Source organism: Colletotrichum gloeosporioides, assembly GCF_011800055.1.
Source record: "Colletotrichum gloeosporioides strain Lc1 chromosome Unknown consensus_40, whole genome shotgun sequence".
NCBI lineage: Eukaryota > Fungi > Ascomycota > Sordariomycetes > Glomerellales > Glomerellaceae > Colletotrichum > Colletotrichum gloeosporioides.
This window is the reverse complement of record NW_025544685.1, coordinates 189,718-202,418: the sequence shown is the minus strand read 5'-3', so window position 1 is coordinate 202,418 and position 12,701 is coordinate 189,718. Positions and strand designations below refer to the sequence as shown.

General features: G+C 35.8%; 3 protein-coding genes across 3 annotated transcripts; 2 read left to right on the top strand and 1 right to left on the bottom strand.

Annotated features, from left to right (window-relative positions):
- Positions 1-2,639: 2,639 nt before the first annotated feature.
- GCG54_00005093 (uncharacterized protein) lies at positions 2,640-3,155 on the bottom strand (the record flags this gene model as incomplete). The annotated part of the gene is made up of 1 exon (XM_045405126.1): positions 2,640-3,155. A coding segment is annotated over one exon (516 nt), but the record flags the coding sequence as incomplete, so codon positions are not given.
- Positions 3,156-8,860: 5,705 nt separating this feature from the next.
- GCG54_00005092 (Maltose fermentation regulatory protein MAL13) lies at positions 8,861-9,558 on the top strand (the record flags this gene model as incomplete). The annotated part of the gene is made up of 2 exons (XM_045405125.1): positions 8,861-9,511; positions 9,535-9,558. 2 exons carry the CDS (start codon positions 8,861-8,863, stop codon positions 9,556-9,558), a joined length of 675 nt encoding a protein of 224 aa, XP_045264889.1.
- Positions 9,559-11,025: 1,467 nt separating this feature from the next.
- On the top strand, positions 11,026-12,369 carry GCG54_00005091 (uncharacterized protein; the record flags this gene model as incomplete). Its single annotated transcript, XM_045405124.1, has 4 exons — positions 11,026-11,187; positions 11,448-11,644; positions 11,742-12,156; positions 12,217-12,369. The coding sequence occupies 4 exons, from the start codon at positions 11,026-11,028 to the stop codon at positions 12,367-12,369; spliced, it is 927 nt and encodes a 308-aa protein (XP_045264888.1).
- Positions 12,370-12,701: the final 332 nt, after the last annotated feature.

Here is a 12,701-nt window from a genome sequence, read left to right as displayed (position 1 = left end):
TAAATATATTAAAATTATTAATAGCTTTCTATAGTTCTACTACTATATTAACTAACCCTCCCTCACATACCTACTACTAAACCCCTATAATATACCTACTAAAGAGGCTAACTAGTACTTTCCTTATAGTTATATCCTTAACCTTAATAAGACCCCTATCCCCTTTAAGTACTTTAATAGATTAACTTAGGTAGTCTTTAGTAGTAAAACTATAGCTAGTAAAACTAACTATAGTAGTTAGAGTAAGTAATAGGCTATACTAATCCTATATATCTTTATAGATAGGGTCTAATACCTTAAGCTTAAGCTGATTTTTCACAGTAAGCCTTCTAATTTAGGCGGTTAGATTGAGGCTAGTAAGGGCTACCTATATAGTCCTAACATTACTATTAAGTTTAATAACACTGCGTATAATAATAAGGTCTCTTTTACTTACTAGATTAATAATAAGTATAGCTTTATTACTGCTAGTAGGAAACATCTCCTCGTTATAGATGTTGCTAGCTTTTATAAAACCACTCTAATTGCTAAGAAACTTAAAGATCTAAGTATTATGCCTACTTTAATCCCCCTAGGTATAATATCACTCTTATAACTACTTAATACTACTGTTAATAAGCTGTTTAAGTAGTAGCTTACTGAGGCGATAGAAGAGTATATACTTAATGAGGAGGCTACTACTACTACTGCTAGTACCCTATTTATATAGTTAGTCTTTAAGAAGTATATTATAATTATTTAGGCTGTTACTACTACTACCTATTACTTAGCCCTTAAGAAAGTAGAGATAGTGTAGAAGGCTTTTATTTAATATAATATTAGTATTAATCTAAATAGTAGTAAGATTAAGAAGGTTTATATTAAGGATATCCTTACTAAGTTAATTAATTATATAGACTAAGAGAACTTCAATTATACTACCTATATTAAAAAAGAAGTTATTAATAAAAAAATTCCTAATGCCTATATTTAAGTAGATATTAATTAATATATTACTACTATAGAGGAGGTTTTATAAGGTATTTATAGCTTAGTTTTTACACCTATTAATATACCTCACTTATCTTAGCTTTCTTATTAACTTAGAAAAAAATACTTATAGCCTCTTGCTACTTATATTTAATCTTAAGCTTCTTATCCTACTTCTACTACTACTTACTTAGTTATTTAATAAAGTATTTAATACTCTACCTAGCTAGTAAGGCTAGCTCTATAGTACCCCTATTATGCTCTCTAACCTAGCTAAAATACTAGTTATTATTAGCTTTACTAGTACTATATAGGGTGAGAGATATACCTATAGGTATGTTAGCACAGGTATAAGCGTATTCAGGGGCGTGGTATATACGCCTATATAGTATAGGGTNTTATAGATGGGCTTATGTTATGATAAAAGGTGATAATCCTGAGCATTTATGGGCATTTAATCGTATAGATAATAATAAGGGAATTGATGTATTGTGATGACTCTGGTTGTTGTTGCTTGTGTTGTTATTCGCAGGTTTCCTCCTCTAGTAGGGAAAAGTGAGGGGAAAGATAATCTGAAACGTAACCTGCTAAACTGCTAATTATATAAGGTGCTTATGTAACTATACGTATTACATAATCAATATTATAGTTATAGGTTATAATAAATAGAGTATTTTTATATAAGGTTTTATACCTTAAACTTTATTTATTTATTTTATATAGAATATTAAAGTAAGTTAAGCGTTATTATTATTCTTATATTATTATTATTATTATAAAAGAATGTTATATATTAACATCCCCCCTTAAGGTATATATGGTTGATTTATAATATATAGCTTACTCACTTAATATATATATACGTTATAAGTATAAAAAACTTAAAAACCTCGTAGGAAAAATAAGAAAAATATTCCTATAATATATATAATATATCATAACTAGTTAAAAAACTCTTATTAAATAACCTTATAGGTAAAAATATAAGAGAAAAACTNATAATATGTTTATAACTAGTTAAAAAACTCTTATTAAATAATCTTATAGGTAAAAATATAAAAGAAAAACTAGTAAGTTATTTCTTTAATGCGGTTATTATTATTATTATCGTTATTATTATTATTATTGTTATCATTATTAATTATATTCATTATAGTATTAAATATAACTTTGCCTACAGGCTTAGTTAATATATCCGCAATATTAGACTTAGAGTCTATATGAAATAACATATAATCTTTATTTAATAAAGATTCTCTAGCAAAGTGATATTTTATATCAATATGCTTAGATTTCTTATGAAATTCAGGATTTTCAGCTAGCCTTTTAGCTGCTAAGTTATCTATAAAAATCTTAAGCTTTTTAATAGGATTAAATCCTAGTTTATTTAAATTATAGTTATAGTTATTATATAGGTATAAAGCCTCTTTAACAGCTTCAATTAAAGCTATATATTCAGCTTCACAAGTAGATAAAACTATAGTTTTTTATTTTATAGTACTATAAGACACTATATTATATAAACCCCAGCAAAATATATAAGCTGACGTAGATTTTCTATTATCTAGGTCTCCAGCCCAGTTAGAGTCTGAATAACCTATTAAATCCCAAATTTTATTATTACTACAGTTATAATATATTCCTTTATTAGGATATTTATTTAAATAACCCTATAGGTAATCTAGAGCTATAAAATGCTCTTTAGAAGGGTTTGTTGTATATCTTGATAATATTATAACAGCTAGAGCTATATCAAATCTAGTTTTTAAAGCTAGATATAAAAGTGCTCCAATTTGCTGTTGAAACTGTAGAATTTCTTCTTTAGAAGCATAATATTTATTTATATATAGTTTTATATTATCTCTCATAGGAGTTATAGATGGATTTATATTTATTTTATTATATTTATTTAATATTTTTTGTGTATATTTAGTTTGATGCATAAAGAAAGACTTATTAGGTCTATCTATTTCAAACTCATAGCCTAAAAAGGTACTAGGCTCCCCTAATATTTGTATTTTTATATATTGCCTTAATATATTATATATATAATCACTAGTAGCAGTATTATTAGCTGCTAGTAATATATCGTCTATATGGTAACATATTATAGCTTTATAGCTATTTTTATTAAGTATAAATACTGCTTCATCATAAGGTGAAACAATAAATCCTAATTTTATTAATATAGCTTTTAAGTGGTTATACTACAGTCTAGGGCTTTGTTTTAACCTATATAAAGCTTTAATAAGCTTACAGCAATATTTATTATTATTAGACTTATAGTTATAATTAGGATTAAATTCCAACTTATTAGTGGTTTTATTATATAAAAAACCTGTTGGTAATATTATATAGATATCTATATCTATATTAGCGTGTATAAACGCTGTAGTAACATCATACTGTAGAAGGGTCTAACCTTCTTTTATAGCAAATATTACTATAAATCTATAGCTCTCAGGTCTACAAGTAGTAGAAAAGGTTTCTAAGTAATTAATACCAATATATTGATTAAAACCTTGAGCAACCCATCTTGCTTTATATTTATATATATTATTTATTTTATCTTTTAATTTCATAGTATATACCTATCTACTGCCTAATAGATGAATATTATCTGGTTTTTGTATAATTTCCTAAGTTTTTATATCTTCTATTTGAGTTACTTCTAGTTGCATAGCCTGAATCCAATTATCTTTATAAGGAGAATTTAAGGCTTGTCTTATAGTAGAAGGCTCGTCTAATGTAATAACTGATAGTATATAAGAAGCTTTATCGATAGTACTGGTTCTAGTAATACTATTATTATCAGTTATAACGTTATTATTTATTTTATATATACTAAGAGCAGGGCAGTCCTGAATAGTAAATAATAGTGCACTTTCGGTATTATTAACCGTATTATTAACCCATTGGTAGTCTTTTTTAGCTTCTTCTGATAGAGAGGGGATCTCTATAAGTAACTTGGATTTTTCTTTATTTATTTCTCTATTATTAATACTAGTAGTTTTCATACTATCATTGTGTGAACTACTCATACTAGTATTGATCTTATTATTATTGCTATTATTAATAGTATTATTATTATTTATATTTATATTATTATTACTATTAATAATAGTCTCATCATTTAGATTCTTAAGAGCATTATTAGTTATAGCAATATCTCTACTTATAGTAGGATTATTACTATAAGAGATAGATTGACTAGAAATATCTCTTAGTGGACTATTATGGGCAGTATTATGTCTATCATTGTTGGGCATAATACTACTATTTGTATCCTTAAAGCGGGTATTTATGCTTATAGGAAGCTCTTTATGATGAGAAATAAAGGTATTCTCTAGGATTTCAACGTCTCGAGACCATAAGGCTCTTCTTAGTTGCATATCCCAGATCTTATACCCATTAGATCTATAATTAATTATATAACCTTGACGTGCTCGTACGTCTAGTTTTTTAATAAGTGGATCTTTATTCTTATAATAGCATACGCTACCCCATACCTTTATATTATTAATATTAGGTTTTATATTATTCTTTATTTCATAAGGCGTTTTATACTCAATAGAGCTATGAGGAGTCCTATTATGCATATAAAGAGTAGCATAGAAGGCTTCACCCCATAAGTAGTGTAGTAAACCTGAATTATATAGTAAGGTTCTTATTTTATTAACTATAGTGCGTATAGTACGCTCTATAAGTCCGTTAGGTTCATGCGTATAAGGAGGTCTTTTATTATATATTATACCGCTTTTAGTGCATATAGCTTTAAAGCGTTCATTATCAAATTCTCTACCTCCACCAGTAGATATTTCTTTTATTCTTTTATTATTATTATTATTATTAACTTCAGCTTGAAATTCAAGAAAAGCTTCACTAATAGTATGCTTCTCTTTATCTTTAAGTAATTTTCCCCATACAAAACGGGTATATTTATCTATAAAGATAATAAAAAGGTTATATTTATCATAAGTAGTAGGCGTTATAGGCCCACATAAATCTGAAGCTATATAATCTAGATAATCTAGATTTTTGTTATGAACCTGTTTTTTACTAGCCTTAGTTATAAATTTGCCTTGATAACAGGCTTTGCAGGGCTGTAATTTATTATTATTATTATTATTATTTATATCTATATTTATAATAGTATTATCCTTTAATTTTAAAAGGCTTTGTATATGTATATGTCCTAGACGTTCGTGCCATAGTTGGAGGCTATTATTATTATTATTATTATTATTATTTTTATTATTTATATTATTATTATTTGTAGTATTGTATATATAGTTATTGTTATTATTGATANTAGGAAATTAGAAGAAATATAAGTTATTTCGTTTTGCCCCTATAGTAATAATACAATCTTTATTAATATTATATAAAATAAGTTATTTCCATATAATAGAAGCAATACCTAAAGAATCTAGCTTAGATTGACTAAGTAGATTAATACCTAGTTCAAGTATATAATAAACGTCTTTTAATATTATGTTATTATTATTAGGATATATTATTAAGTCACNTATATTATTATTATTAAGATATATTATTAAATCACCCTTTATAGTAGAAGTAAGAGTTTTTGCTTCTCCCTATTTTATTATTTTATTTATTTTTATAGGATTTTTTATAAGGTTATAATTATTAACTATATAAATAGTAGCTGCAGTATTAATATAAAAATTAACTGTTTTTTTATTTTTATTATTATAACTCTTTATTTTTCCTTTTTCCTTAATAAAAGATTAGTTAATTAAATAACTTAAGGAAGGATTATTAGTATTATTATTTATATTATTAGGAGCAGTATAGCTTATATTCTTAAAGAGAATATCTTCTTCTTCTTTATTAGAAGATAAATCTATTAAATCTATAGGATTTTTAGGATTATTAATAGATATATAGGGGGTAATATTATCTATAGTAGTTATATTAACTACTTCTTTTTCTTTATCTTTAGCATTAGTAGTACTAGTAGAGGGCTTTTTCCACTAGCTAGGTGCTTTTTCAGGATATAGAAAAGCGCAGTTTTCTTCAGTATGGTTTGTTTTCTTATAATTTTTGTAGTATAAACCTTTCTGTTTTTTCTAGGGTTTTTTACTTATTTTATTTTTATCTTTCTTTTTATTATTTTCCTAGTTTTTATTTTGTTTTTTATTTTTATTACCTTTAGTAGTAGTATTATTAATTACTTCTTTGCCTCCTTTTCTCTTATACTTATCTATAAGACTAGTATATAAAGAGTCTAGGTTATAAGCAGAAGGGTTAGTCCTAAGAGACTAAGTTATAGAGGTTATAAAAGCCTTATAAGTCTTATTTAGATTATTAAGTATATAAGTAATAACTACTTAATCTAATAGTTTAAGCTTATTATAAGATAAGTTATCTATAAGTTCTTTTATTTTATTTATATAATCTTCTATAAATTTAAAGTTATCTAAGGAGGTATTAAAAAACTCTTTATAGGTTAAAAACTTATTTATAAAACCTATAGGCTTATATAGGGACTTTAGATAATTCCAAGCTGTATAAGCGTCTTTATCATCTTTTATAACCCTAAGTAGACTATTATTACAGAATAACTATATATAACTTAAAGCCTTATAGTTTTTATCTAAATTATCTTTAGATATAGGTTTAGTAAGGTCTATAGTAATATTTTTATTATATAGTAGGGCTTTTATATATATAGCCTATACTTTATAGTTCTTAGAGCTTATAAGCTTAGGGAATTAGACCTTAGGATTGGTTATTATTACCTTATTGCTATGCGATGCGTAGTTGCAAGCCTTATAAAGGTTAAACGATAGTGAGGTTATATAACTAAAGAGCTATTGTACGTATAGTATAGTGGTTCTTATAGTAAAGTTATAATAGTTGTAAACCTAGAGGGTCAGGGTTTAACTGATAAAAAGAGTGGTTTTTATTCCTTCTCTTTAATTAATATCTTCTTTAGCTAGACTTCTGTTAGACTGAGGAGATATATATCCTATATAGTAGATTGGTTGAGAGGAAGTCTGTTGTGCCGTAAGTATAGGTCTAAACCAGATTGGGAGTAGACTAGAGGATAGTTTGAAGAGATAATCTGAGGGATATAGATTGAATAAAGTAGTAGTAAGAGACTGTCTGCTTAAAGAAGGATTGATAGAGGTATAGTTGATTTGTATAGGATTGGTTATATAGATTCGTAAGAGGTGTATCTCGTGGAACTAAACTACTAGTCTAGCTAGTATATCAGCTTCTGCGTAGGTAGTATGGATAGAAAAGTGTTTAAAGGATCGATTTTTGGTATATATAACCCTTAAGTAGAGGTAGGGCTTTATAGGTAGGTAGGGGAGAGGTAAAGAGGTAGAAGGAATAGAGGTTATCTCTGAGCTGGGCTTATAACCTGTTAGCATAGGTATAAGCGTATTCAGGGGTGTGGTATATGCGCCTATATAGTATAGGGTTATAGATGGGCTTATGTTATGATAAAAGGTGATAATCCTGAGCATTTATGGGCATTTAATCGTATAGATAATAATAAGGGAATTGATGTATTGTGATGACTCTGGTTGTTGTTGCTTGTGTTGTTATTCGCAGGTTTCCTCCTCTAGTAGGGAAAAGTGAGGGGAAAGATAATCTGAAACGTAACCTGCTAAACTGCTAATTATATAAGGTGCTTATGTAACTATACGTATTACATAATCAATATTATAGTTATAGGTTATAATAAATAGAGTATTTTTATATAAGGTTTTATACCTTAAACTTTATTTATTTATTTTATATAGAATATTAAAGTAAGTTAAGCGTTATTATTATTCTTATATTATTATTATTATTATAAAAGAATGTTATATGTTAACAGGTATATTAGGAGAGGAGGGTTTTTAGAAGATAAGTTAGTACTATTATTATACCTTAAAGTAAGAAGAATTAAGGTAGTTATTAGTTATATCTTATTAATTAGTATAATCTCTACTTAATAAAATATAGCTTTTTTTAGGTACTTATAGATAAGGTTAATCTACCTAAACTCCTCTATTTTTAATACTATATATAAAAATATAAAAAAAGCGCGTTTTTAGCTATATATACTAATACTATAAGTCTTAGAATTCTACTGTTTTTTAGCTGCTACTACCCCTAACTTAAACCCTAGCTACACCCCCTACTACCCCCTACTAAGGCCCAATTTATGCCTCCACAGCCCTCTACAGCTAGCCAATCAGTCAAGTTAGCAGGGGGGTGTAGATTCTCACTTAGACGAGATTCTACAGTATTCTTTGCGCGTCACTCGTATTCGCAGTCTCCATCAACGTCTTCTTGATATCTTCTGTTTGTGTGTGCTCGAGGGAAAATGTCGCCAGAAACCGCGTTCTTGGGCATGAGAAAGGCGGCGGCCAAGGTCCGACAAGCGTGCGATACATGCCACACGCGTAAGATCCGATGTGATGGGCGGCGTCCGTGCATGAACTGTCGCATCGCCAAGGTCGACTGCACGTACTGCGCAATCCCGAAGAAGACCGGACCAAAGGGACCAAGATATGGGCGAAGACCAGACTATCGACGACAGGCGGCACCGGCTCCAGCTCCTCAGCCGGGTCATCCAGAACCTGGAGTTGGGTGCAGTGAGACTGGGCACGCTTCACGAGCGAAACCATCAGCATCGGTGCTGCCTCGGAGTGCATTTGGGGTAGATAACGGCTTCCAACCGTCGCCTCAAGTATCGGCTGATATGTTCAGACGATGTCTCGACGCTTATTTCAAACACAAATACCCCATCACGCCAATGCTGGACCAGCATCGCATGGAAGAATGCGTGCGCGTGTACCCAAGATGTCCTGAAAGTTATGGACTTCTAATGTCGTGTTGCGCCAATATCGCTTTGGATCCTGACATAATGTCAACTCCTGCAGATTTATCCAACCTACAACAAAGCAGTTCAGCAGGGATCGATCTCCCCACGGTTGACTTCTTCGTCTCGGAGGCGTTGCGATCAAGAAGATACCACAATGTTGCCGATACTCAGTCGCTTGCACAAGTCCAAACCTCATTCTTCCTCTACTGCATCTACTTCTGTCTCAATAACGACAATGCAGCATGGTTCTACATCCGCGAAGCGATGACCATTCTGCAGACACTACGATATCATGAAGAAGCAACATACAACGAAATCGCGGACTCTTCCACCAAAAAGTACGCGCGACGCATCTTTTGGGTGCTATTCATCACAGAGCGAGCATATGCAATGCAACGGCATCGGCCACTGACGCTGCAGCCCATGCTAGATCTTCCCCAGATCGACCCGCTCAGCCCCGATGCTAAAATTCTGCCCGGCTTCCTAGAGCTCATTTCCCTTTTTCGGCCGTTTGACACGGATTTTATCGCCACGTGGAACTCATCTACCCCGTCGTCGACATCGAAGTCGGCAGAGCCTGAACAGCTGGCGCGGCTGCAGAACACTCTGTCGAATGCACTCGCCAACGTGGCCAACTTTTCTCCGATGCAACAAGCTGATCTTCTCATCACACGCGAATGGCTGAAGGTCATTGTATGGAAGCTTTGTGTATCAAGGACACTGCTATCGGGGACGGATAGTGAGGACAGCATGTCGCTCAGCTATCCCACTGCCATCGCCCGAGATACTGTGCTTGTCTCTCGGCTCTTGCCCACCACAGCGTTTGAAGCCAATGGAGTCGGTATCTTGGAGAAAGTGTTTGATGTTGGATGTTCATTGGCGGATCTTCTATCGCTGAACCCACCCACAGTAATCACGTCAGTTATGGATGTCGGGCCTATCGATATATTGATGGAGACGGTGAGGATAGCAGGGCAGAAATTTGGGGACGGTTACAAGCACCTCGATATCCTGGTCGATAAAGCGAACTTTTGCCTTTTGATGAATGTAGATAGAAGTCTACCTTTACCAGCTGATACGTCACTGGTTGAGGTAGTAGAATAGTCAGATCTCCCGAACCTCGGGAATTTCATGTTTGGGCCGAGAAATGCCCTCCATCGCCATCATCGCCCCTGGTCTCGATGTTTCCCATATAATTCCGCTTGCCTATCTGAGTAATATTCTCCCGAAGAAGAAAAAAGCGGACGTTTGCCGACTAAAATCAGACCTGCCAAACTAAGAAGCCCCAATTTTTGGTTCTATGAATGGAAATAGTGGAGAGCTATTGACGTGCATGAAGACGGCAGCAGGATGGATCTCCTCTGCGATTTCAATTTAAACCTGAGCCATAATCCTGCCGTCCTCCTTCCTCAGTATCGTGATTGCATGATCGTACTATCGCTTTAGATCCCACATTTTGCCCACTTAGTACAGCAATGCCACGCGCTTCACCTCAGCCCTACACCGAGCAATCCGGTGATGTTGTTGGCACCGCACCGTTTGATGCCTCGTGGTTATCGTGAACGCGCCCATCGACGCCATGACCTCCGCCGAGCTCTCTGCCAGACAGGGGTTGATGGGTCTTTACTCTATCTTCCAGCCAGCAAATTAACACGAAGTTTCAGGAGCATCAACAACTGACTCGGGCACCAGCCCTACGCAGCTCTCACAGCCAACCAAATGGGCATCTCTACTCCACCGTTCGTCTCGTCAGCCTGCGTCGACTGGCATAGCATCCTGCTCCTGAGGCGAGGTGCTCCCTACCCGCGCTCCCGGGGGTCCGGATTCGGACGGACTTTGCGGCCGAGTCCCCTTCGCCGATGGGGCGCCTCGGGTCCTAAGGGGCTCTGCCGACCTTGCCGACTCCGCTCAAGCACGCCAACAACATCCCATCGGTGCCGAGACTTCGCGTGGCATTCAGATGGATACCAACTTCCTAATGCGATAGTCAAGATGCATTAGCTCGCCAAGCAGCCTTGGTGATGGGGCTCGCGGCGGTGCAAAACAGGAAGCGACGAAGTGGTGCGCCAAAGGGGTCGTCCGTACAAAATGTGATCATGTTTCTCCTATCTTGACAGCTAGCGGTGTGCTCTTCGATGCCCAAATTCCAGTCACTCTTTCAATTCACGTAGGCAGCCACTCTTTCTGCCGAGTTCGTTCTTTTCAAAATGCACCTTTCAGCGGTTTTGGTAGCACTCTCTGTGCTAGCAGGGGTAACTCAGGGGCTCCAACATCGTGATGACCAAGCCAATCACTTGCTTCAGAGAAACGAGCACTACAAGCATCAAGCAGCTCACTACAATGTCGTGAACCGCCAGGCAGCTGGTCCAGTTACGCCCACAATCACGCCGCCCCCGACGTTCAACTCGACGGGGATTCCGACAACGTTTTCCACGCATATCTTCACTAATACAACAACACACCGAAACACTACTACGTCCAGGTCATCCACGTCCTCAAGCTCGCGTACCTCAAGTAAGAAAAGCTCTTCGAGCAAGTCTTCAAGTACTCGCTCGTCTTCATCTTCATCGTCATCTTCGTCTAGCAGCAGCACTGCGAGTACCACTACGACAACGTCCAGCTCTAGCAGTTCTGTTACATCATCATCACCCTCAAGCTCGACCCACACTTCCTCGACCTACTCGTCATCATCGTCATTCCCCTCGTCGACGTCAACTTCTTCGTATTCAACGACTTCAAGTACCCCTTCGGCAAGCAGTTCCGCCCAGCCATCGTCCAGCAATACACCATCAAGATCAGCTACCACCTCCGCCCCGTCGCAAACTAGTGAAGCCGAGAGTAGCACGCGGAGCATTAGTAGATCTACTCAGACCTCATTCTCGATCACGTTCTCTTCTGGCGTCTCCTACTCCATATCCTACAGCACAGCGCCACCCATGACAGATGCCAACGGCAACCAGTATGAGCCTGTCTTTCCTATCGCCGTCCCGGCCGCAGGGGGCGGCGCCGTTGTTCCTCCCGTTGGTGGAGGAGGTGGGGGCGGAGGTGGCGGAGGTGGCGGAGCCGGAGGGGGAGGAGCCGACGATACCACGACCACCTCAAACTTGCCTTCCAGCACCACTCTCAATGAGCCTTCAGCTGCTCCCTCAAGCGCTCCTCCTACGTCGGCTTCCCCTTCGTCCAGCCAGGAGCCATCTAGCACAGTTGCAGCAATTGATACAACCTCGTCGCCGTTGGTAGTCATCACTTTCGAGCCAACGACAACGACGTCAATCGTTGAGGTGGTTACCGAGCCTGCCGCATCGACAACCACCGTTGCTGCCCCGGTGCCTTGTTATGTGAGTATTTCCTACACTGACCTCTCATACTAAACGGCAGAGCTAACTCAAGCGATGCAGAACTATGAGTGGAAGTCGTATGGATGGTGCTGTCCTGGTCCTGACTCGCCGTGCGAAAACAGTTTGGGCACCTGCTACTTCGATGGAAGCGGCGCGACGGATGTGTTGCCGAATACCGCCGCTTGCCCACCAGCACCTGATGCTAGACACTAGGTCACGACAATGAAGTACTAAGAATACCCATTGAGATGAAAAAAATAATGAAACAACCAGTTGCAATTCGCCTTGTATTCAGCCTTGGTGCATCTCCGCCCTCTCGCATCGCCTCAAGAATGACGTACGATGCGACACAAAAGGCGTTCCTTCAATTGAAACATGACTGAAGTCGCGTCTTGGCAAGATCAAATAGTGAAGAGCGGTCGCGCAGCTGTCACCTTAGCTCCCTGTCAGCACATACCAAAGTACCTCAACCAGACCTCTGTGCCACGCCGATCGCGAATCCTGCAGGGAAAGCAAGCTTATTTTTAAGCAATCTTACCTAGCTA